We start from the raw sequence: 20,480 nt of genomic DNA on the forward strand, positions 1-20,480 counted from the left end.
CAGAAGTCGGGAAACAAGAAGCCGGAGTAAGGGTACCGTCACACAGTGGCATTTTGATCGCTACGACGGCACGATCCGTGACGTTCCAGCGATATATCCGTGACATTCCAGCGATCTCGCTGTGTCTGACACGCTCCTGCGATCAGGGACCCTGCTGAGAATCGTACGTCGTAGCAGATCGTTTGAAACTTTCTTTCGTCGTCTAGTGTCCCGCTGTGGCGGCATGATCGCATGGTGTAACAAAGGTGTGCACGATATTGTATACGATGTGCGCATAGTAACCAACGGCTTCTACATCGCACATACGTCATGAAATTATCGCTCCAGCGTCGTACATTGCAAAGTGTGACAGCAGTCTACGACGCTGGAGCGATATTGTTACGATGCTGGAGCGTCACGGATCGTGCCGTCGTAGCGATCAAAATGCCACTGTGTGACGGTACCCTAACAAGTAACTGATGTCAGATTTCATCTAATGGATGTCTCCCTGGAATGACTTCTGACGTGCTACAACTTGGCGGAGCCTTTCTTTTTTATTGGTTTAGTGTAGATTACATTATCACAATCTCTAGGAACAAAAGTCGAGCACTGTACACGTGGAAAACACTAATTCCTGAGCAAACAAGGGGGTTAATAATACAGCAGACAATAAAAGCATTCACACGCATAGCGCTGCAGTAACTACTGCGGTCCTTCATAGTGATGTACTGTACTACACTGGTGGTGCGTCCCCCATTTATAGTGATGGATGTATTATACAGGAGGTCCCCGGATCTACAAACCTAACTCATACATCGAGCAGACGCTCCTGGACTTTTCAAGGATTAACTGCTCAAACAGCCGCGTGAGCAAGGCTGTGATGGAATGAAAAGTAAACTTGTCGCTTTTTTGCAGCTTCATCCTGCTCAGGGCTCATTTATAAAGCCGTTCTGCTGAATCCGCCTGACAGCTGTACATCAGGACAGGGGGACTGACTGTGCATGCAGCAGGCCTGAAGCAGAAGAGGGGGGGGAAAAGCCCCTTGTGCTCAATCAACTGAGATGTTTTTTGTTTTTCTCCTGTCACAGCCCTGCTCCACGGCTGAGTGAGCACATCGGGTATATGCTGTGTTCTCAATGCTGCTCCCCTAACATCCAGGACACCTGTCCCAAGCAGTGTTTCTTCAGGCTGCAGCCCATCCTGAAACGTGACTAGGATGGGTTGCAGCTTGAAATATGTGACGGCAGCCATTTTTATCACGTTCTCTGTGAAGAAGTAAATATATATTTTTTTAGTCGTCCCTGATTTAGACATCATTGTCTCAAATACCTAAGCCCTGGACAGCACACATGCCTCTCTCTAGTATCAGAGAGCTGCTTCAGGGGGAAAAAGACCGAGTAAACTAGCTGCAACATTATAACCCTAAATTATTGTCCATGGGAGCTCTTACTCCTGCACCTCATGTTGATGGGGATGAAAGTTTCCTTGTGGACGCATTCTTCTGTGTAAGACCTTTCTATCCATTAAGTGCTTGCTGTGTTTCCATGTGGGCTGCATGTACTGTTCGCACTTAGCTGCCATCTGACATCTTTCCCACCTTTCCATCCGTCCGCAGGAAGACATGGCTAAGAACCTGCTGGCAGAGTTCAACCTTGGCTGTGATGCCCACGAGACCCAACACGTGTACAGAGTTTATGTGGCCACTTTCCTAGGATTTGGGGGCAATGCTGCTAGACAGAGGTATGAAGAATACATCTTCTCCAGAACGATGGAAAAGAACAGGTCAGTGTCAGACTCGGTCCATTTATAAATAAAGGCCACGTATGGCAGTAAGGAGTATTCTGATCACTGATGTTTCTGCCAGGCTTCTAGGGAAGAAGGTTGGGCTGAGCGAAGATGTGCCATATCTGGACCCCTGCCTTCCTTCAGACATCCCAGACACAATTAAGCAGGGGGGGCAGACCTTATTCTTACGCGGCACGGGCGACTTTCATGTCTGCCGTCAGATCATCCAGCCCCTAATGAACTTGTCCAACGAGACGCAGACCACATTAAATGGCGTTTACCAGCCGCCTCTGCCCTATCACAACAGCGAGTTCTACGGCTTCTCCGAGTTTTACTACTGCACAGAGGACGTACTGCGCATGGGGGGCGACTACCGATCAGAGCGATTCCTCCCGGCAGCAAAGGTAAGGGGAGGACAGCTTCAAAGGAACCTGTCAATTCAGTCTGATCTGTGGACAGCACAGTATAGAGGAGGAGAAGCTGAGCGGAAGATATACAGGTTTGTGGGAAAAGATTCAGTAAAACTTGCCTTTTAATCATTGAAATCCCTGGAGGGGTCCAGTGGGCGGTCATGTTAGTGGTTGACAGCTATTTTGCATGCACAGTCCTGCTGGGAAGACTGTCGATCACTTAGTAGGACCGCCCACTGGACTACACCAGAGATTTCAATTATTAACAGGCAAGTTTTACTGAAACTTATCCTACAGAAATGTATAACATGATGCCTGCAGATCAGAGGCAATTCTCAACCTGACAGGTTCCCTTCAAGACAGTCTTAAAGGAAAACTCCCACTATAATAAAATAATCATTCCACATTACATACTGATAAAACTATCATGGGGCAATATGTGGACACAGGTCTCCAGCAGATTTGGGCAGTATGATCACGCACCATGGATAGTGGAATATTTGCATTTTCCAATATGGCGCTAATGGGTTGGAAAGGCGTTTGTTTTGGTGATTTTTCTGGGGCAACAACTGCGTCCAATGGAGACCATGGGTCCAATTAGAGTGCTAGTTAAAAAAAAATTTAAATTATTTTTTTTCCTTTAGGATTACTGTGCCACAAAATGGTCAGTTTTAAAGGAGAGGTTTAATCGTGGCCTCTACGCATCCCACGCTGACCTGCATCGGCTTAAGTGAGTATCGTACAGACCAGTCTTCCCCATATTATCCCTGGTGAAAGAGGGGCGATCGCTCAGTAACATGTATGTGTGAATATGCGATAACTGAAGAGAGGTGACGTATGGTTTTTCTTTATTCTAGGTACCAGTGCTTTAAATCTGCCTGGATGTATGAGGTTTTCCATACAGGCTTCTCGTTCCCCTCCAACTACAGCAACCTCAAGACGGTCCTGCAAGTGTACGACAAGGAGGTTCAGTGGACGCTCGGAGCCATATTATACCGGACTAGATTCTTGCCATTGAGGTAAAAAGTGGGGGGGAAAGCAATAACTTTTTTTAATGTTAGTCATTAATAATAAGCTTAATTAATTAATAATTGGTCTCATTGGTTGCATGGGTTCTTTTTTTTTTTTTTGCATCTTTTTTATGTTGCCTGCATTGGTTTCCTGAATTTAGGCTCATTGAAGCACTTGCAAGCACCGGAGTGTAAAGGCAGATTTTTGTGACTGTATAAAGACCGTCATATAAACGTCAGATGGATATATTGGAGAAGGCATGATGTATATGGGAAGATCAGGGCGCCCCTAATCCTGGGGTGTACAATGTCTGGAATACTGGCCATTACCAAGAAACCAACACTAAGCCGGAAGGGAGTTTGCTGCACTTGCAGAGCAACTCTAAGGCCACAGTCAGTATTTGGTCAGTATTTTACATCAGTATTTGTAAGCCAAACTCAGGGGTGGGTAATAAATACAGAAGTGGTGCATATGTTTCTATTATACTTTTCCTCTGATTGTTCCACTCCTGGTTTTGACTTACAAATACTGACCAAATACTGGACATGTGAACGTGGCCTTAAGCGATCCGTGACGTTGCAGCGTCCTGGATAGCGATATCGTTGTGTTTGACACGCAGCAGCGATCTGGATCCTGCTGTGACATCGTTGGTCAGAGCAGAAAGGCCAGAACTTTATTTCGTCGCTGGATCTCCTGCAGACATCGCTGAATCGGCGTGTGTGATGCCGATTCAGCGATGTCTTCACTGGTAACCAGGGTAAATATCGGGTTACTAAGCGCGGCCCTGCACACTACATACTTACATTCCGGTGTCTGTTGCATCCCTCGGCGTTCTGCTTCCCTGCACTGTCAGCACTGGCTGGCCGTAAAGCAGATTACAGCGGTGACGTCACCGCTCTGCTTTACGGCTGGCGCTTAGACAGTGCAGGGAAGGTGACGGCGAGGGACGCGACAGACACCGGAATGTAAGTATGTAGTGTTTTTTTTTTTTTTTAACATTTACACTGGTAAGCGGCCCTGCGCTTAGTAACCTGATGTTTACCCTGGTTACCAGGGGACTTCGCATAGTTGGTCTCCAGCGACCACACAGCGATGCTGCAGCGATCGGCATCGTTGTCTAGATCGCTGCAGCGTCGCTTAATGTGACGGTACCTTTAGTAAAGTGACCTATTTAGCTATTCCAGACATTCCTGTCTGCTGTGAATTGAGCAGCGTTGGAAATAACCAAATTAACTACTTGACAGATCGTAAAAAAATTAAAATTGCTCATGAGTCACGGCCACTTAAAGAATCACTCCCATGCATATATTTATTACATTTGTATGCGCATGTTAAGCCCAGCCTAGCAGAGCGAGCCCCATGCAGGCAATGTCTCCTCCTTTCTAGATTGCGAGAAGGTGACTCCTCATTTTCAGGATAGGTGGGAGTCTTACAGTATTTTATAAATGTCCCAGACCGTGATACCACCTTAGGTTTTCTTGTGGCTCTTCGACCAGAAAAGATTGTGCCACCCGGACTCCATTCCTTAGGTGTTTGCATAATGCTGTGATCTCCTCCCCAAATCTCTCCTTGTGCTCTTGTCGCCCTCAGGGACATCCAGCAGGAGCAGTTCCATGGCAGCCACCCTCACTGGCGAGGAGCGTCCTTTGTGTACAACCATTACCTGTTCTTGGTCTGTTTCCTCGTGGTCCTGCTCTCCATTATGTTATACCTGCTGAGGCTGCGCCGCATCCACCGCCGAATGCAGAGGAACACCTCATCTTCTGCCCTATGGGTGGAGCAAGGGTTGCAGCCGCCAGGGCTTCCCAGCCCCTTGTAAAGTACTACTTGCAATATGTTGCACATCTTCCTAACCCTGCTGGATGGAAAGGCCTCTGACCTGACGGTCACTCCTAAAGGGACCTGTGTGAGCTGTCCATTGGGTCCTTGTAATGGTGAGGGGTTGGATATGGTACAAGAATGGCATTATGGGGGTAATCATGGCTCTTAAATCGGCCATATCCAACATGAGAAAAGGCAACTAATTGAAAGCCATCTTTTAAGTCTCAGGGTCTTCTATCTTGTCAGTAATTTTAGGGTGAGGCTCATGTTCCCCATTAACTGCAAAGAGCCTGTGAATGATCCATGTAAGCTTCTGAAAATTCTCACTGAGTAACCCGGGAAAGGCCGGTAGGAAGCTCCATATCCTCTTTACGGACACATAAGGGCAACCATGACATGAGCTAAACCAGGACTTGTTCACTGGGTGCCAGATCTCGCACATCCGCCGCCTCGTCCCTCACTGATGTCTCTCGTTTCTAGAAGATTCAAAGGATGGTCATTGATTAATCCACGCTATAATGCCTTCTCCGGGGGAAAGGGGCGATCTCACTAAGTTTTCACCTCTGTCTATACCTGCTGCTTCCATCAAAGCTTTGCCTCCTTCTCTTACTGCTCTTATGACTTTGTATGCCTCGTAGGAACAGCTGCTGCTATCCGTGACCGGTCGCTGAAGAGTTAAACGGCAGGGGGATAAATGTGGCTGATGATTGTGTAAGTGCAAGCATTTTCTGAGGACACCTGTTCCCTACAGTAAAAGGATTCCTAAATTTACAAATAAATGCTTGCAGATGCGGTCTCCCTCCCAGGAATGGAACTGGCAGGACACGTGTCAGTCCTCGGTCCTGCTAAATGCCTTAAAGAGGGGGTTCTGACCTCCAGTACTGACCCCAATCTACGGATACAACCTCTGGATCTCTGGGCACCCTGTACCTTTTATGTCCTATTTGTTATGCCTCATTCAGACGTCCAGTTTTCACAAGTGTTCGATTCATTTTCTCCATTATAGCCTTTAGGGCTGTTCAGAAGTCAATTTTTGATCCAAGATGTGGAAATTTGCCCATTCAAAAAAAACAATGGGTCCGTAAAAAAAACAACACACAGATGCCAAGTGCTGTCTATTCTCTTACTGTTTAATGGGTAGAGGCTTGGATTTTGATGAAAAATGCAATATTTAGTCTCTTATGCAAAAAATATGGACATCTGAGCATTAGTTGGGTGGAATATATACAGTGGGGGAAATAAGTATTTGATCCCTTGCTGATTTTGTAAGTTTGCTCACTAACAAAGGCATGAACAGTCTAAATGTATATAATTTATACAATGGATTTTATTTTTGATATTCTATCTCTATTAAAATTAGCCTACCTTTAAAATTATAGACTCTTGTCTTTGTCAGTGGGCAAATAAACAAAATCGGCAAAGGATCAAACTCTTATTTCCCCCATAACTTTTCTGGATTTTGGCAGTAGGGCCCAAGCCATATCCGTGGCAAGTAATGTTTTTGTTTCCCTTTTTCGGTTAAAGGCATAAAATATTTTATGGTTAGTGAGCTAGTACACCACCAGTCGGCACAACAAAGAGGCGATCTATGGTTTGGCCCAACTCCGTCACTGCAGTATGAGGCGCAGCGCCATCCTTATGGGTGTGGCTGCATCAGGTACTGCAGCTCAGACAGTCCGGTAGGTGCCATATCTTGAATTTATATCGTGGATATTTATTTTTTTTTCCTCCTCTATACCCAGAATGGCTCAACATTACTGCCATATTTAAGTTGAGCCACTGCTGTATGAAATCCGAGGTTGTATTTTTACATACGAGGCAATTGGTGAAGCTCGGGGTCGGTAGTGGGGTCTGATGCATAATCTGCACAGGAGGCCGTACTTGTGTGTGTCTCTGTATAGAGAAGTCTATTCCCTGGGGTAAGTCCTGATTTCCATAGTTCTCTGCATATGTATGTGGATACACATAGAAGCAGATGATGGAGACACTTCTGTCCATTGTTGCTTTATGGATTGAACTTCTCCTTTCAGTGGATTGTCACAGAGTAAATACTAGTAGCTATTGCTCTGCAATTCTAATGTCCCGATGGACCTCGGACGGGGACGTGTCCCATAAACAGCTTCTTATTTTCCTTTAATAACTGTTTGGGACATTCTCCATTCTCCGAGTGTTGACGTCAACCAGATTCCAGCTGGAAAGACGGACTGCAAAAAAACGCCTGATTCTTGCCAGCCCGGTCTGTTATCCTCTGCCCAGATCTCCGTGTTCTCGCTCACTTGCCTGTCCTCCCCATTCTGCTCTGTCCATGGCTTCTGCTTGATCTTCACCTCTCTACCTGCCTTGTTCTTCCTGACGTCGCTCCTCCCAGGTCCATTTGAAGTTCACTTGTGAATGTGTTTTTTTTTTTCTCTTTAGTTGTCATCCCCTTTGTTAATTTATCATTTTTTTTTTATTATTTAAAGTAAAAATCGAAAGAAAAAAAATCCCTTTTGTAATTGTGTTTTTGTTCTGAAGCTGCAGACCTTCACAGAAACTTTCTTGTCTCCAGCTGGAAGCTTCATGCATTTATTAAATCAAGATGTCTCCTGCCTCCAGGACCCTCCTCATACCGAAAACACGTGAGTGCCTGTGCAACTTGGTAACAACAGGGTGCCGGACATGGAGACACGGCAGAACGTTAGTTGTAAAGCCCCACTCAAATACTTAATGTCACGCATATTGTTTGTAGGATTGGGAGTACAGTCTGCAATTAACCCTGAAAAAACTTCATAGGAAAGACTTGTCTCCTGGGCAGTATTTCATTGTGGGTGTACATACATACTGTGTTATGTCATGTCATGTAGACCCCAAAACATAACTGTGCAAGTATAGGTGGGCTTCATTATTGGTAGAGAGACTGCTACAAGTGGTTCTCTACTTCTGCCCCTACCTGCACAGGGTACAGAGCATGCCCACAACAGTCTCTCATGGAAGTCAATGAATATATTCATTCTGGTTCCTATGGTATGGTGAATCCAGTCTAGCAGCTCAGTTGAGGTGGTGGCCCATAATGATTTACAGAAAGTAAAGTAGGAAAGACTGGCTTGCAATATTCGTTCTAGCTCATCCCCAAATTGCTGGATGGGGCTGATGTCCGCGCTCCGTGCGGTCGGTCATGTTCTTCTACACCAGACCCGTCCAGCCTTGTCGTTATGGAGCTCGCTTTGTGCGCTGGGCACAGTCATGATGAACATAAAAGAACCTTCCAAAACTGTTCTTATAAAGCTGGAAACTACAATTGTATACTTCAGCAGAACGGAAGGGCTTAGGCCGACCCCTGAAGGACAACTCCATAGCATTATCCCTCCTCCACCAAACTACAGCTGGCACAATGGGGTCAGGCAGGTGCCATCCTTCTGGATGTGTGAGCTGTCACTTCTTTTCCACTGCTCCAGGGGCTCTGCATGTTTTACACCACTCCCAACGGACGCTTGGCATTGTCCTTGGTGAGGACAGGCGTACGTGAGCTGCTCGACCATGAAGACCTTAGGAATACTAAAGGAGGTAGGAATGTCATGGACTGACGTGGTATCTTGGTGGCTCCTATTACAGGACCGTGCTGGTGTCGGGGAGTTCTGCACCACCAGCCGTTCTGTCACATCTTAGTAAAGCAGATGGCATGATGGCAGCCGGAGGTTATACATCGGGGGGGCGGCAATGGGACTGAATAACAAACCTGAATTCAGTGAGTAAGAGGTCTCCCAATACTTCTGTCCATATAGTGAATGTCTGATATCTTCCACAAGATTTTTGGTGATTATACACTGTTGCATTATGATGGCTGGACTGTCATATGAATCCTTCCTAGTGTCTGATAGATTTCACATGTCCAAACGCAGATGTCTATTATGTGCCCCTTTCTTTCTCCTTTAGCCCCCATCTTCCTGATGTCTGTCATTTGTCCTTGTCCCCTTGATGTCATGGCATCCCACTTGGCTTTTGTCTCAGCCACACCCTGTGTTTTCAGCTACAATGACGAGAGAGGATGAATGATGATAGAATGGATTTCATTAATCCTAATTTTCCTGACCCCATCCGGCCTCATGGGCTAGATTACTTGTGTAACAGCATGTGCCGGTGCTGGTGGCTGATCTTCACAAAGGCTCTGTTTGTGTTTATTTACGTGTCACAACAAGGACCACAATAGCTTCTTGAGACCATTAGGCAGGAGGCATGAAGGCCATACAATACTAGGTGTCTTGATCTTTGACCCTTCATGTGAACTTCTGAGACATATTGACACCAAAAATCTCTCCTCTTCATGGATACTTGAGTACGTCATTCATTCACTACACTGGGTCACAAAGACCAGAGAAAAGGTGATAATGCCACCTTGTCCCACCCAGTCTGCTTACTGCTCATGGCTATAAGATGCTCTTCTTATCCTTGGTAACCTTACACCTAGGTTATATATCCATGTTATGACTACATTATAGCTCTACCGTCATCTCTGAGCATGACCTTGTGCTCTAAGTGTCAAAGGCTCACACATCTTCCTTGTCTCGCTGCCGTTATGCTTGAGTTCACCTGTACTTAACCACTCCATGACGAGGAGGCTTAGGCCTTCAGGATGAAGCTTCTTGGAATGGAGCGTTCTGAGAGTCTAAAGTGGTTGTACACTCTCATATCTCCACGAAGCCTCGGAATGGTCCAAAAATTGTGACAGGAACTACTTCTACATGGGCAAAAATTGCCAGATGGATTACCGTACATCAACAATACGGAGTCCTTTGTACCAGTGCAGAATAAGGGGAGCGTATCGTGAAAAAGTTTCAAATCTTGTTTTGCTCAAAAATGCGAGGTTTTTGCAATTTTTAAGCCGCTCTTGCCATTTTTGTAAAGTTGACGTGGTTACCTATACAAATGAGGGTTAAGCATTGTTTTATTAACAACCTGATAGTGAATGGTTAGACGTACAGATTCGGTAAGTTTATCATGCAACACTTTGGTGAAATGCAGCTACAAGCAAAAAATGTTAAATTCACTAGTGGTAATTTTCCCCCAATGTCTTTCACAATTGTCACGCTTTATATAAAAGTCAAAGGCCATAATTCATCATTTGCATTTTTTGTTGTTTTTTTTCTTTTACGTCACTTTTTTGGTCTCGTGTAGGGATGAGCCAACCTGTGGAAGTTTGGCTTCGACCACACTTAGTCCAAAGTTTGGTTTGGGTGCAAAAACTGCACCTGATCCTGAACCACATAGAAATCAATGGGGACCTGTACTTTGACACTCGAAAATCTCTCAAAAATGTTTTTTTTTTTTTTGGAGCTGTTTTGTGACTCCATAGCACAAAAAGTTACACGTTGAGCAAACTGGCACAAAAACTGTGCGAACGGCATCAACTGGAAACCCCAAACTCCTGCCCAAAACTGCAAATGTAAGTAAAAACAAGTAAACACCTAAAATAGGCTTAAAAAAGTGCAAATTAGGCTACTTTCACACTGGCGTTTTTTTGAATATGTCGCAATGCGTCGTTTAGGGGAAAAAACGCATCCTGCAAAGTTGTTTGCAGGATGCGTTTTTGCCCCATAGAGTAACATTACCGACGCATTGCGACGTATTGACACACGTTGCAACCGTCGTGCGACGGTTGCGGCGGACCGCCGGGAGCAAAAAACGTTAAATGTAACGTTTTTTGCTGCCAACGGACCGCTTTTTCCGACCGCGCATGCGCGGCCGGAGCTCCGCCCCACCTCCCCGCACCTCACAATGGGGCAGCGGATTGTGCGGCGCATCAAATGCGTAGGAATCTCGGCCTGGCGCAATACGAATCCGACGCTAGTGTGAAAGTAGCCTTAAAAGAATTGGGCAAGTTGCTAATTTTTGGCCTTGTCTAAACTTGCATAACCCTTTTCATTTTTTGCACTCCTGTACAGCCACTTTTCCAGCTCGTTTCTCTTCTTTCTAGAGTAGTAGTCCCAAATATTAGAGTGAAAGAGATAACTGGGACCCCTGTAGACCGGCATTTGGGACAACTAGCAGCCCATGCACCCCTGGACTAGTCCTTTAGTGTTTCTCATCTATCGTTGTGATATAATGGGGAACCTTTTTTCCTTGAGAGTGCCAAGCGTAAGGAGACCCATAGGCCTAGCACTGCTCGTTTTTTAATTTAAATGTGCAAATATCCTTTATAGAGAAGAGCATGAACTCTCGTGCCCCCTAGCAGTCCTAAAAGTCAGTATCCATCCTTTAAGGAGCCTTGCTGCATTAGGATATAAAGTAGAACAAGATACTGTTTGCAGACATGTTCCTGGGTCTTTACCCCTCAGCAGTGTAAAGCAAACAACCCATTACATATCTGCGAATATCTGTTTTGCATTTTTAAATTTGCAGACACATGTTTTGGAGTGTTTGGTTTTCACTGATGAGGGTAAAACAAAAGAAACGTGTCTGTAAATGGCGTGTCTGGTTTGGCTTTTTATCATAAGGCTATGTGCCCGCGACTTGGAAGTGGCAGCGCTTTGGACGCAGTGCATGTAAGCGGAGTCCAAAGCGCTGCGGTCTATTGGGCGCAGGTAAATTCGCATGTGTTCACTGAACCCGTCGGATTCACCAAGTCAAATACAGTCTATTGCTGAAATTTCTCTGCAGTTTCTCCGGAAGAGAAATTGACTTGCTGCGGTCTGGAGAGACGCTTCGCATGTCCATCTCCGTGGGTGTCTCTGGACGCATAGTGGACATGGAATTTCTTGACAACCCATCCAAAATGCTGTAACAGCTGGACGCTGCACAAGTATGTAGCATCCAACTCGCAGCATTTACTGATCGTAGGCACTTACCCTTAGTCCTGGAAAGGCTCATTAAAGGGTCAATATTGACTTCTATAATTGCTGCACCCAGTAGGTGACTCTAAAGTTCTAGACTAGTGAACGGACGTGCTGGGATAAGGTGTTATCTGAGCATGCTCGTGTGCTGAGGGTCTTCAGCGTGCTCGAAAAATGTTTATCGCAGCTGTTAGACAGCTGCAAGACATACGGGGATTTCATGTTTGTTGGCTGCAACCGCTGCGAGAAATGCAGCTGCGGTGCCTCAAACATAGTATTTCAGCACGCCGGAGACACTTGGTTTGCACACGAACGTGCTCGTATAACACCTTATCCCAGCACGTTCGCTCATTACTATTCTGGACCTCTTTCTGAAGAGGATATTTTTTTTTTTAAATTCGTTTATTAATTTCAGAATAGACAAACATTGCACATATTACATTTATCATTATTAAACATACCATCAGATACAAATGATTACAAACATCATCGCATCCAAAGTTCAGAGGCAATAGACTGTGCATGTTGAATCACTAGTACCTACAAAATACCTACTATACAACTTAAACAACTTTAACCTTTAGTAATAAGTCGCCAAAAGAAAACAGATTCAAGTTTGCTCTGCAACGATGTCCCCAAACCCCATGCCCCCCTCCCCGTGCATATATCTAATCCACGCAGACTACAGAGTATGATGAGATGAGTTCCATCTACCCCAAATTTTTTCGAATTTACCTGGGCATCCTCTATTATGGTACAGTGTTCTTTCATATGGGATAACCGAGTTCACCAGGTCAATCCAAGCTCTGAGAGACGGGGAGGAGCTACCCATCCACCTTAATGCCAGTACCTTTCGTGCTAAGAAGAGCGTTTCTCGAAGGAAGATCCCAGTATGGTGATCCCAGGTCTCTGTATCCCACACCCCAAATAGGCAAGTCAATGGTTCAAGTGGGACAGGGATTAACAATAAAGACGTTAACAATGTCGTGACTTCTTTCCAATAATGAAGGATTACCGGGCACCGCCATATCATGTGGGTAAAATCCGCATCATGTGCGTGACACCGTAAGCAGTCTGACGTCTGAAGGCGGCCCATTTTAAAAAGTCGTGTCGGAGTCAGATAAGTCTGATATGTAATATATAGCTGGGTCATCCTATTGTTAACTGAGGGAGAAACTTTAGTTGGAGATTCCAAAATATCTTCCCACTCCTCTCCCAGTGTATCGGGAAGGAGTCCCTCCCATTTCTTTTTTAAGGTGTTAATAGTGAGCCCATCTCCCACGGATAATAGGTATGTGTATAAAGAGGAAATGAGCCCCTGAGGACCCTGTGATTTGAGAATGCCTATAAGGGGTAAAGATGAAATTGCTCGACCTGCACCTGCATTTCGCATATGTGACTGGAAAGCTGACCTCAGCTGTAAATAACGGAAGAATTGAGATCTTGGGATATTGCAGGTATCCCGCAATTGTTCAAAGGACACAAAAACATCTTGGTTATACAAATTACCTACCGAGAGAACACCACATGAGATCCAGAACTCAGTAGACGGGTGATTTAGTAATTCTGGAAAATAACTATTATACCACAGTGGCATTTCGGCTATTATATCTGTATATTTAATAACTTTTTTAATTTGTCTCCATATTAATCTCGCTTGTCGAAGCAATGGCAGCAAACGGGGAGCACTGACTTTCTCCATTTCCAAAAAACCCAGTGGACAGTCAATACGGGCAGAATGGATTATATGGCTTTCTGAATTAGGTAGGGAGTTGCTAGGCATCCATTTGCTTATCGCCCTAGCCTGCCCAGCAAGATAATATAGATAAAAGTCTGGTAAGGCTGCCCCTCCCCCCCTTGTCGGTCTCTGTAGAGTAGATAGCTTGAGTTTGGGTCTAGTCTTCCCCCATATAAAGGACGTGGTCAGGGAGTTTAAGTTTGCAAAAAAAGATTTGGGTATTGGCACAGCACTATGTTGGAGACAATAATTAAATTTGGGGAGCAATATCATCTTAACTAAATTAATGCGACCTGCAACGGAGAGAGGGAGTTTGCTCCAAGCTATGAATTTAGATTTGGCCAGGTCCAATAGTGGATAAATATTAAGTCGTAGGTCCAGCTGACTATATTGAGACATATGTATTCCTAGATATTTGAAATTGGAGACTACAGGTAGTGACGAGAGATTTTCGAGACGGGGCATCGGCGCATGAGACAGAGGCATCAGAGCAGACTTATCCCAATTGATATAGAGACCAGAGAATTTGCTAAAATTATCTATAGTCGTTATTACTCGCGGTAGTGTTTCTTCTGTTTTATCCATAAATATGATCATATCATCAGCATATAAACCGATGGTGTCTACACGATCCGCAATACTTATTCCCTTGATATCCGTGGAAGACCTTATGCGTATTGCCAATGCTTCTATCGCGAGGGCAAAGAGGGCCGGGGACAGAGGACATCCCTGACGGGTTCCCCTATGTAAAGTAAAAGAATCAGAGATAGAATTATTCACAATTACCCGTGCCCTAGGATTCCTATATAGTGTATCTATCCCTCTAATAAATTTATCTCCAAAACCGTATTTCTGCAGACATGCAGAAAGAAAAGGCCATTCAAGGGAGTCAAACGCTTTAGCTGTGTCTAGGGATGCCAGAGCCCAGTTATTATCCAATTCTAGGGAGCTATATTGAATCACTGATTGGACCCGCCGAATATTAATAGAGGTACTTTTCCCAGGCATAAAGCCTGTTTGATCTGGGTGTATAAGATCTAATATGATTGTATTTAGTCTAGTGGCCAATATTTTAGTGAAGATTTTATAATCTACGTTCACCAATGATATGGGGCGATATGATCCACATTCCAAGGGGTCCTTTCCCTCCTTCTTAAGTACAATGATATTTGCATCATAAAATGTTTCAGGCATAATTTCTCCCTCCCATATATTCTGAAGCACCTTCAATAAGAGTGGTGCCAGGTGGTCCCGATATTTTTTATAGAACTCAACGGGAAACCCGTCAGGTCCAGGGGCCTTCCCGGTGGCCATATCCATTATAGCCTGTTCCACCTCCTCCAGAGTAAACTCGGCTTCCATAAAAGCTTGCTGGGTTGGGCTCAGTAAGGGGAATGCCATGTCTGATAGATAGTCTATACATTCAGGGACCCCAAGACCACTACCCGATTTGTACAGTGACTTATAGTAATTACAAAAACTTTGAAGAATTTCCTCGGTGGAGGATACCAACGAACCATCGAGTGTCCGAATCTGTAGTACCGTGTTGGAGGTGTTATGCTGACGTACCAAAAAAGCTAGGAGTTTACTGGCCTGATTCCCCATTTCAAAATAAGACTGACGGGTAAAAAATAATTTACGTTTTGATTTAGTGTCTATATTTTGGGTGTATAATCTTTGGGAAGTGAGCCACTCCACCCTGTTGCCGTTAGTTTGATTGGCCACATAGGCGGCTTCCGAGTCCTTCAGCCGTCGCTCAATCTCGTCATCTTCCCCCGCCGTCACCCTCTTTATATAGGAGATTGTAGAGGACAGACATCCCCTCAAATATGCCTTTAGAGTGTCCCAGAACAGATTGAGATTCGAGGGGTCTGGGTGAGTAGAGACAAAGCAGTTTAACTGATCAACCGTTCTATCACTAGCATCTATTAGTTTCAGCCAGAAGGGATTCAATTTCCAAGGTATATTATTATTTGACTGACCGTATTTAAGTTTGAGAACAATTGGGCTGTGATCTGATATCCCCCTGTTACCATGTTCGACACTATTCACCCACAGCGCTAGGTCGCTAGATCCAAATATGTAATCTATACGGGATAGAGACTGTCTAGTTGAAGAATGACAAGTATATTCCTTTATCTCAGGGTGACGTATTCTCCATAGGTCTAACCATCCGCTACCGTTCATAAATGATGCCAATTGAGAGGGAGATTGAGAAAGGGACCCCCTTGACATCTCACCGTCTAGTCTCAGTCTGTCTTCAAGATTATCCATGACTAAATTAAAGTCTCCCATACAGATAACACTAGCATTAGGATAATTTAGGGAGAAACCCAGTGCCATGCGGAGAACCGATATGCCGGCCGGGGGTGGGTTATAAACACATAATATCACATATTCCTTCATATTAATAAAGGCATGAACAAAAACAAAGCGACCCTCGGGATCGCGTCGTGACTCTCTAGCCTCCCACCTGACATTCCTATGTACCAACAGGGAGACCCCTCTGGAGTAACTGGTGTGAAATGCGTGAAGGGACCACTGCACCCACGGCTTTTGCGTACACTTAGCTGTGTCTCTGGTCAAATGCGTCTCCACAAGTGCTACAATATGTGGATGATACCTTTTAATTTGTGAAAATACCTTAATTTTCTTTCGAGGAGTCTTAATACCCCGTATGTTCCACGTCATACATACAATCTCAGATCCCATATCTACGTTCGGGAAAAGGCATAACATACACCACAGCCTGGGCGGGAATCAGGAACATCATACAGAGCATAAGGTTATCACTGGCGACTAATAAACATAACAAACAATTGAAATTGAAACTGGTGTAAAATACCAAACCAAACAACATTTGAACAGTGGAGGAGTGTAATCCTACACTCCTATAGTTGAGTAGAATAGGGGATACCCTCACTGGAATCAGCGTCCGGTATAGTTGACAAACTCAGCACCCACATAGAGAGCTCTAGATTGTGTTGCCATCAGATAGAAAGAGCTACTCAAGAGTCCGGGGTACTAGGCCCCTTGTATGACCGTAACCATTCGACCGCCTCCGCCGGGTCAGTGAAGAACAGGGAGGAGCCTTCATGAACAATACGGAGTCGAGCTGGATAAAGCATGGAGTAAATGATGTTTTTATCCCTGAGCTGCTTTTTGACTTCCATAAATCGAACTCGCTGCTTTTGAAGTTCCATAGAGAAGTCCGGGAAGATTGATATAGTGGCGTTATTGAACTTAATAGGGGCCTTCTGCCTTGCCAAGCGAAGAATTGCATCCCTGTCTCTGCAGTTAAGGAGACGTGCCAGAAAGGGTCGGGGCGGAGTTCCAGGAGGAAGAGGTCTCGTTGGGACCCTATGGGCCCTTTCCACAGAAAATGTTGAGGAGAATCCGTCTCCCAGGGAGGTTTTAAGCCAGTCCTCTAGAAATTGCTCAGGTTGCTGACCCTCCGAGCGTTCTGGTAGGCCAATAATTCGGATATTATTACGGCGCAGCCTGTTTTCCAGGTCATCTGCCTTTTGCTTCCAGGCATTCACAGAGCCAGTGGCCTTTGATAACTTAGCCTCCATTGGGGCAATGGTGTCCTCTATCTGAGACACCCTTGTTTCAACCTCTGAAATACGCCCTCTCATAGTTTGTATATCTTGTCGCAGACGGCCCACTTCAGTATGCACGTCTTCTATTTTCTCAGTGAGAGAGGACCTGGTGAGAGATATAGCCTGCATCAACTGCTCAGATGCTTGTTTAAGAGTCAGTTCGTCTTGTTCTCCCTCCTCATTGCTGTCAGAAAGACGATTTTTGCGTTGACTCTGCGTGGGATTATTTCTGAGAGAGCGTGTATTATCTGGGGCATCTTCTCTGGCATATTTCCTCAACTTGTCAGCAGCCCCCGCTCCTTTAGGATGATGCATGGTGATTGGCAGAAGATCCCCACCAAATGACCAAATTTATTATTATGGCAGTCTATTCTCCACTAGCAGACCGGACAGGGCCAAACACCGGGATGCACCCCCGAGAGGCAGCAAACCAAGCAAAGAGTCTCAGATATCTGCAAATGTATCAATTTAGGAGTTTGCCCAGGCACTGTGTCCCAGAGCAGCCACAGTTCCCCAGGAAGAACAGCAGGGAGGGGGGAACGATCCCTCCAAAGTAATGGTGCAAGCAGGGGTTTTGATAAGGGGAGTGCAGGGCCCAATTTTCCAGGGCGCACACCGCTCTGCCCCTTTTAGTGTTTCAGGCCGGTAGCTCACCTCCTGAATGCACCGCAGTCTTGCTATATAGCGCCTCTCTCCTTGCTGCTGGAGAGTGCGCTGTGGTAATGGCCGCCGTCTCCCAGGGCCCGCCCGCCGCTCCAGACCCGGCACCTGTCTCCTGCTCCTCGATGTTCCACAGCGTCCCCGCTGTATGTAAGTGCCTGCCGTGCCCCCCGGGGGATCCACCCGGCTTCAGCCGCCGCCGGCACTGCGTCCCGCCCGTCGGAGCCGCGCTTAAAGATGGCCGCCGCAGCCCAGGGACCTCGCCGCTCCTCCAGACCGCCACAGATATCGGCTCTCCAGCGTTCCACCGCCGCCACCCGGGGGGGTCGCCGGTCTCCCGAGCTTTCAGAGCACCGCCTCAGCCGGTGCAGCTGCAGTTCAGGGGGATAAATGGCCGGATTCAGATCAGGATAATGGGAGCCTCCAAAAGGTGCGTCTTCTCTCTTGGCTTACATAGCCACGCCCCCCTGAAGAGGATATTTGCATATCCTCTCTCTGTGGTACATGAAATCCCATACATTAGCATGATGTCATTTGGTGACGTTGGCCACTATATATTCACACATGCCAATGTTGATGAGAAAGATAGACAATTATATATATCTATATATATAATTGTCTAAGGGTTTTTCCGTCTGTCTGTCTTTCTGTCTGTCTGTCCTGGAAATCCCGCGTCTCTGGTCGAGGCCTGGCGGCCTCGACCAATCAATCAGAGACCGGCACAGCATCGACGTAGAAATCCCGCGTCTCTGATTGGTCGAGGCCGCCAATCAGCAACGGGCACAGCGACGATGATGTCATAAAGGACGTAGACATCTCACTTTTCTGATTCAGCGACGGGCACAGTATCGACGTAGATGTCATAATGGTTGCCATGGCGACGATGATGTCATAAAGGTTGCCTCGACCAATCAGCGACGGGCACAGTCTGCCGCAAATTCTGGAATCATCATTGTCCATATACTACGGGGACATGCATATTCTAGAATACCCGATGCGTTAGAATCGGGCCACAATCTAGTATATATATAATTGTCTAAGGGTTTTTCCGTCTTTCTGTCTGTCTGTCCTGGAAATCCCGCGTCTCTGATTGGTCGAGGCCGCCATGCACAGCATCAACGTAGAAATCCCGCGTCTCTGATTGGTCGAGGCCTGGCGGCCTCAACCAATCAGTGACGAGCACAGTGACGATGATGTCATAAAGGACGTAGGCATCCAGCGTCTCTGGCGGCCTCGACCAATCAGCAACGGGCACAGCGACGATGATGTCATAAAGGACGTAGAAATCCCACGTTTCCGATTCAGCGACAGGCACAGTATCGACGTAGATGTCATAATGGTTGCCATGGCGACGATGATGTCATAAAGGTTGCCTCGACCAATCAGCGACGGGCACCGTCTGCCGCGAATTCTGAAATCATCATTGTCCATATACTACGGGGACATGCATATTCTAGAATACCCGATGCGTTAGAATCGGGCCACAATCTAGTATATATTTATATATATAACTAGCTATTGAACCCGTTCTACGCCCGGGTGGCGAGCATTTATATTGGTATATTGTCTCCATCCTGTCATGTGCTGCTCCATCCTGCGTCCCCATCCTGTCATGCGCTGCTCCATCCTGCGTCCTCATCCTGTCATGTGCTGCTCCATCCTGCGTCCCCATCCTGTCATGCGCTGCTCCCATCCTGCGTCCCCATCCTGTTATGCGCTGCTCCCATCCTGCGTCCCCATCCTGTGCTGCGCTGCTCCCATCCTTTGATGCGCTGCTCCCATCCTGCGTCCCCATCCTGTGCTGCGCTGCTCCCATCCTTTGATGCGCTGCTCCCATCCTGCGTCCCCATCCTGTCATGTGCTGCTCGTGCTGCTCCATCCTGCGTCCCCATCCTGTCATGCGCTGCTCCATCATGCGTCCCCATCCTGTCATGCGCTGCTCCATCCTGCGTCCCCATCCTGTCATGCGCTGCTCCATCCTGCGTCCCCATCCTGTCATGCGCTGCTCCATCCTGCGTCCCCATCCTGTCATGCGCTGCTCCATCCTGCGTCCCCATCCTGTCATGCGCTGCTCCATCCTGCGTCCCCATCCTGTCATGTGCTGCTCCATCCTGCGTCCCCATCCTGTCATGCGCTGCTCCCATCCTGCGTCCCCATCCTGTGATGCGCTGCTCCCATCCTGTGATGCGCTGCTCCCATCCTGCGTCCCCATCCTGTCATGTGCTGCTCCATCCTGCGTCCCCATGCTTATGTGCTGCTGCATCCTGCGTCCCCATCCTTATGTGCTGCTCCATCCTGCGTCCCCATCCTTATGTGCTGCTGCATCCTGCGTCCCCATCCTTATGTGCTGCTGCATCCTGCGTCCCCATATGTGCTGCTCCATCCTGCGTCCCCATCCTTATGTGCTGCTCCCATCCTGCGTCCCCATCGTTATGTGCTGCTCCATCCTGCGTCCCCATCCTTATGTGCTGCTGCATCCTGCGTCCCCATCCTTATGTGCTGCTGCATCCTGCGTCCCCATCCTTATGTGCTGCTCCATCCTGCGTCCCCATCCTTATGTGCTGCTGCATCCTGCGTCCTCATCCTTATGTGCTGCTCCATCCTGCGTCCCCATCCTTATGTGCTGCTGCATCCTGCTTCCTTATCCTTATGTGCTGCTCCATCCTGC

The 20,480-nt window shown here is 46.6% G+C and overlaps 1 protein-coding gene across 3 annotated transcripts in view; it reads left to right on the plus strand.

Annotated features, from left to right (window-relative positions):
- ENTPD4 (ectonucleoside triphosphate diphosphohydrolase 4) overlaps positions 1-7,477 on the plus strand; it is a 33,594-nt gene extending 26,117 nt beyond the window's left edge. For all 3 annotated transcript variants that reach the window (XM_069766665.1, XM_069766667.1, XM_069766666.1), the window contains exons 9-13: positions 1,595-1,761; positions 1,844-2,168; positions 2,819-2,904; positions 3,032-3,193; positions 4,776-7,477. In XM_069766665.1, the coding sequence (XP_069622766.1) occupies positions 1,595-1,761; positions 1,844-2,168; positions 2,819-2,904; positions 3,032-3,193; positions 4,776-5,004 (969 nt within the window). In that variant the 3' untranslated portion in view covers positions 5,005-7,477. The remainder of the gene's footprint in view (positions 1-1,594; positions 1,762-1,843; positions 2,169-2,818; positions 2,905-3,031; positions 3,194-4,775) is intronic.
- The last annotated feature ends 13,003 nt before the right edge of the window (positions 7,478-20,480 follow it).

Source organism: Ranitomeya imitator, chromosome 4 (genome assembly GCF_032444005.1).
Source record: "Ranitomeya imitator isolate aRanImi1 chromosome 4, aRanImi1.pri, whole genome shotgun sequence".
Taxonomy (NCBI): Eukaryota; Metazoa; Chordata; class Amphibia; order Anura; family Dendrobatidae; genus Ranitomeya; species Ranitomeya imitator.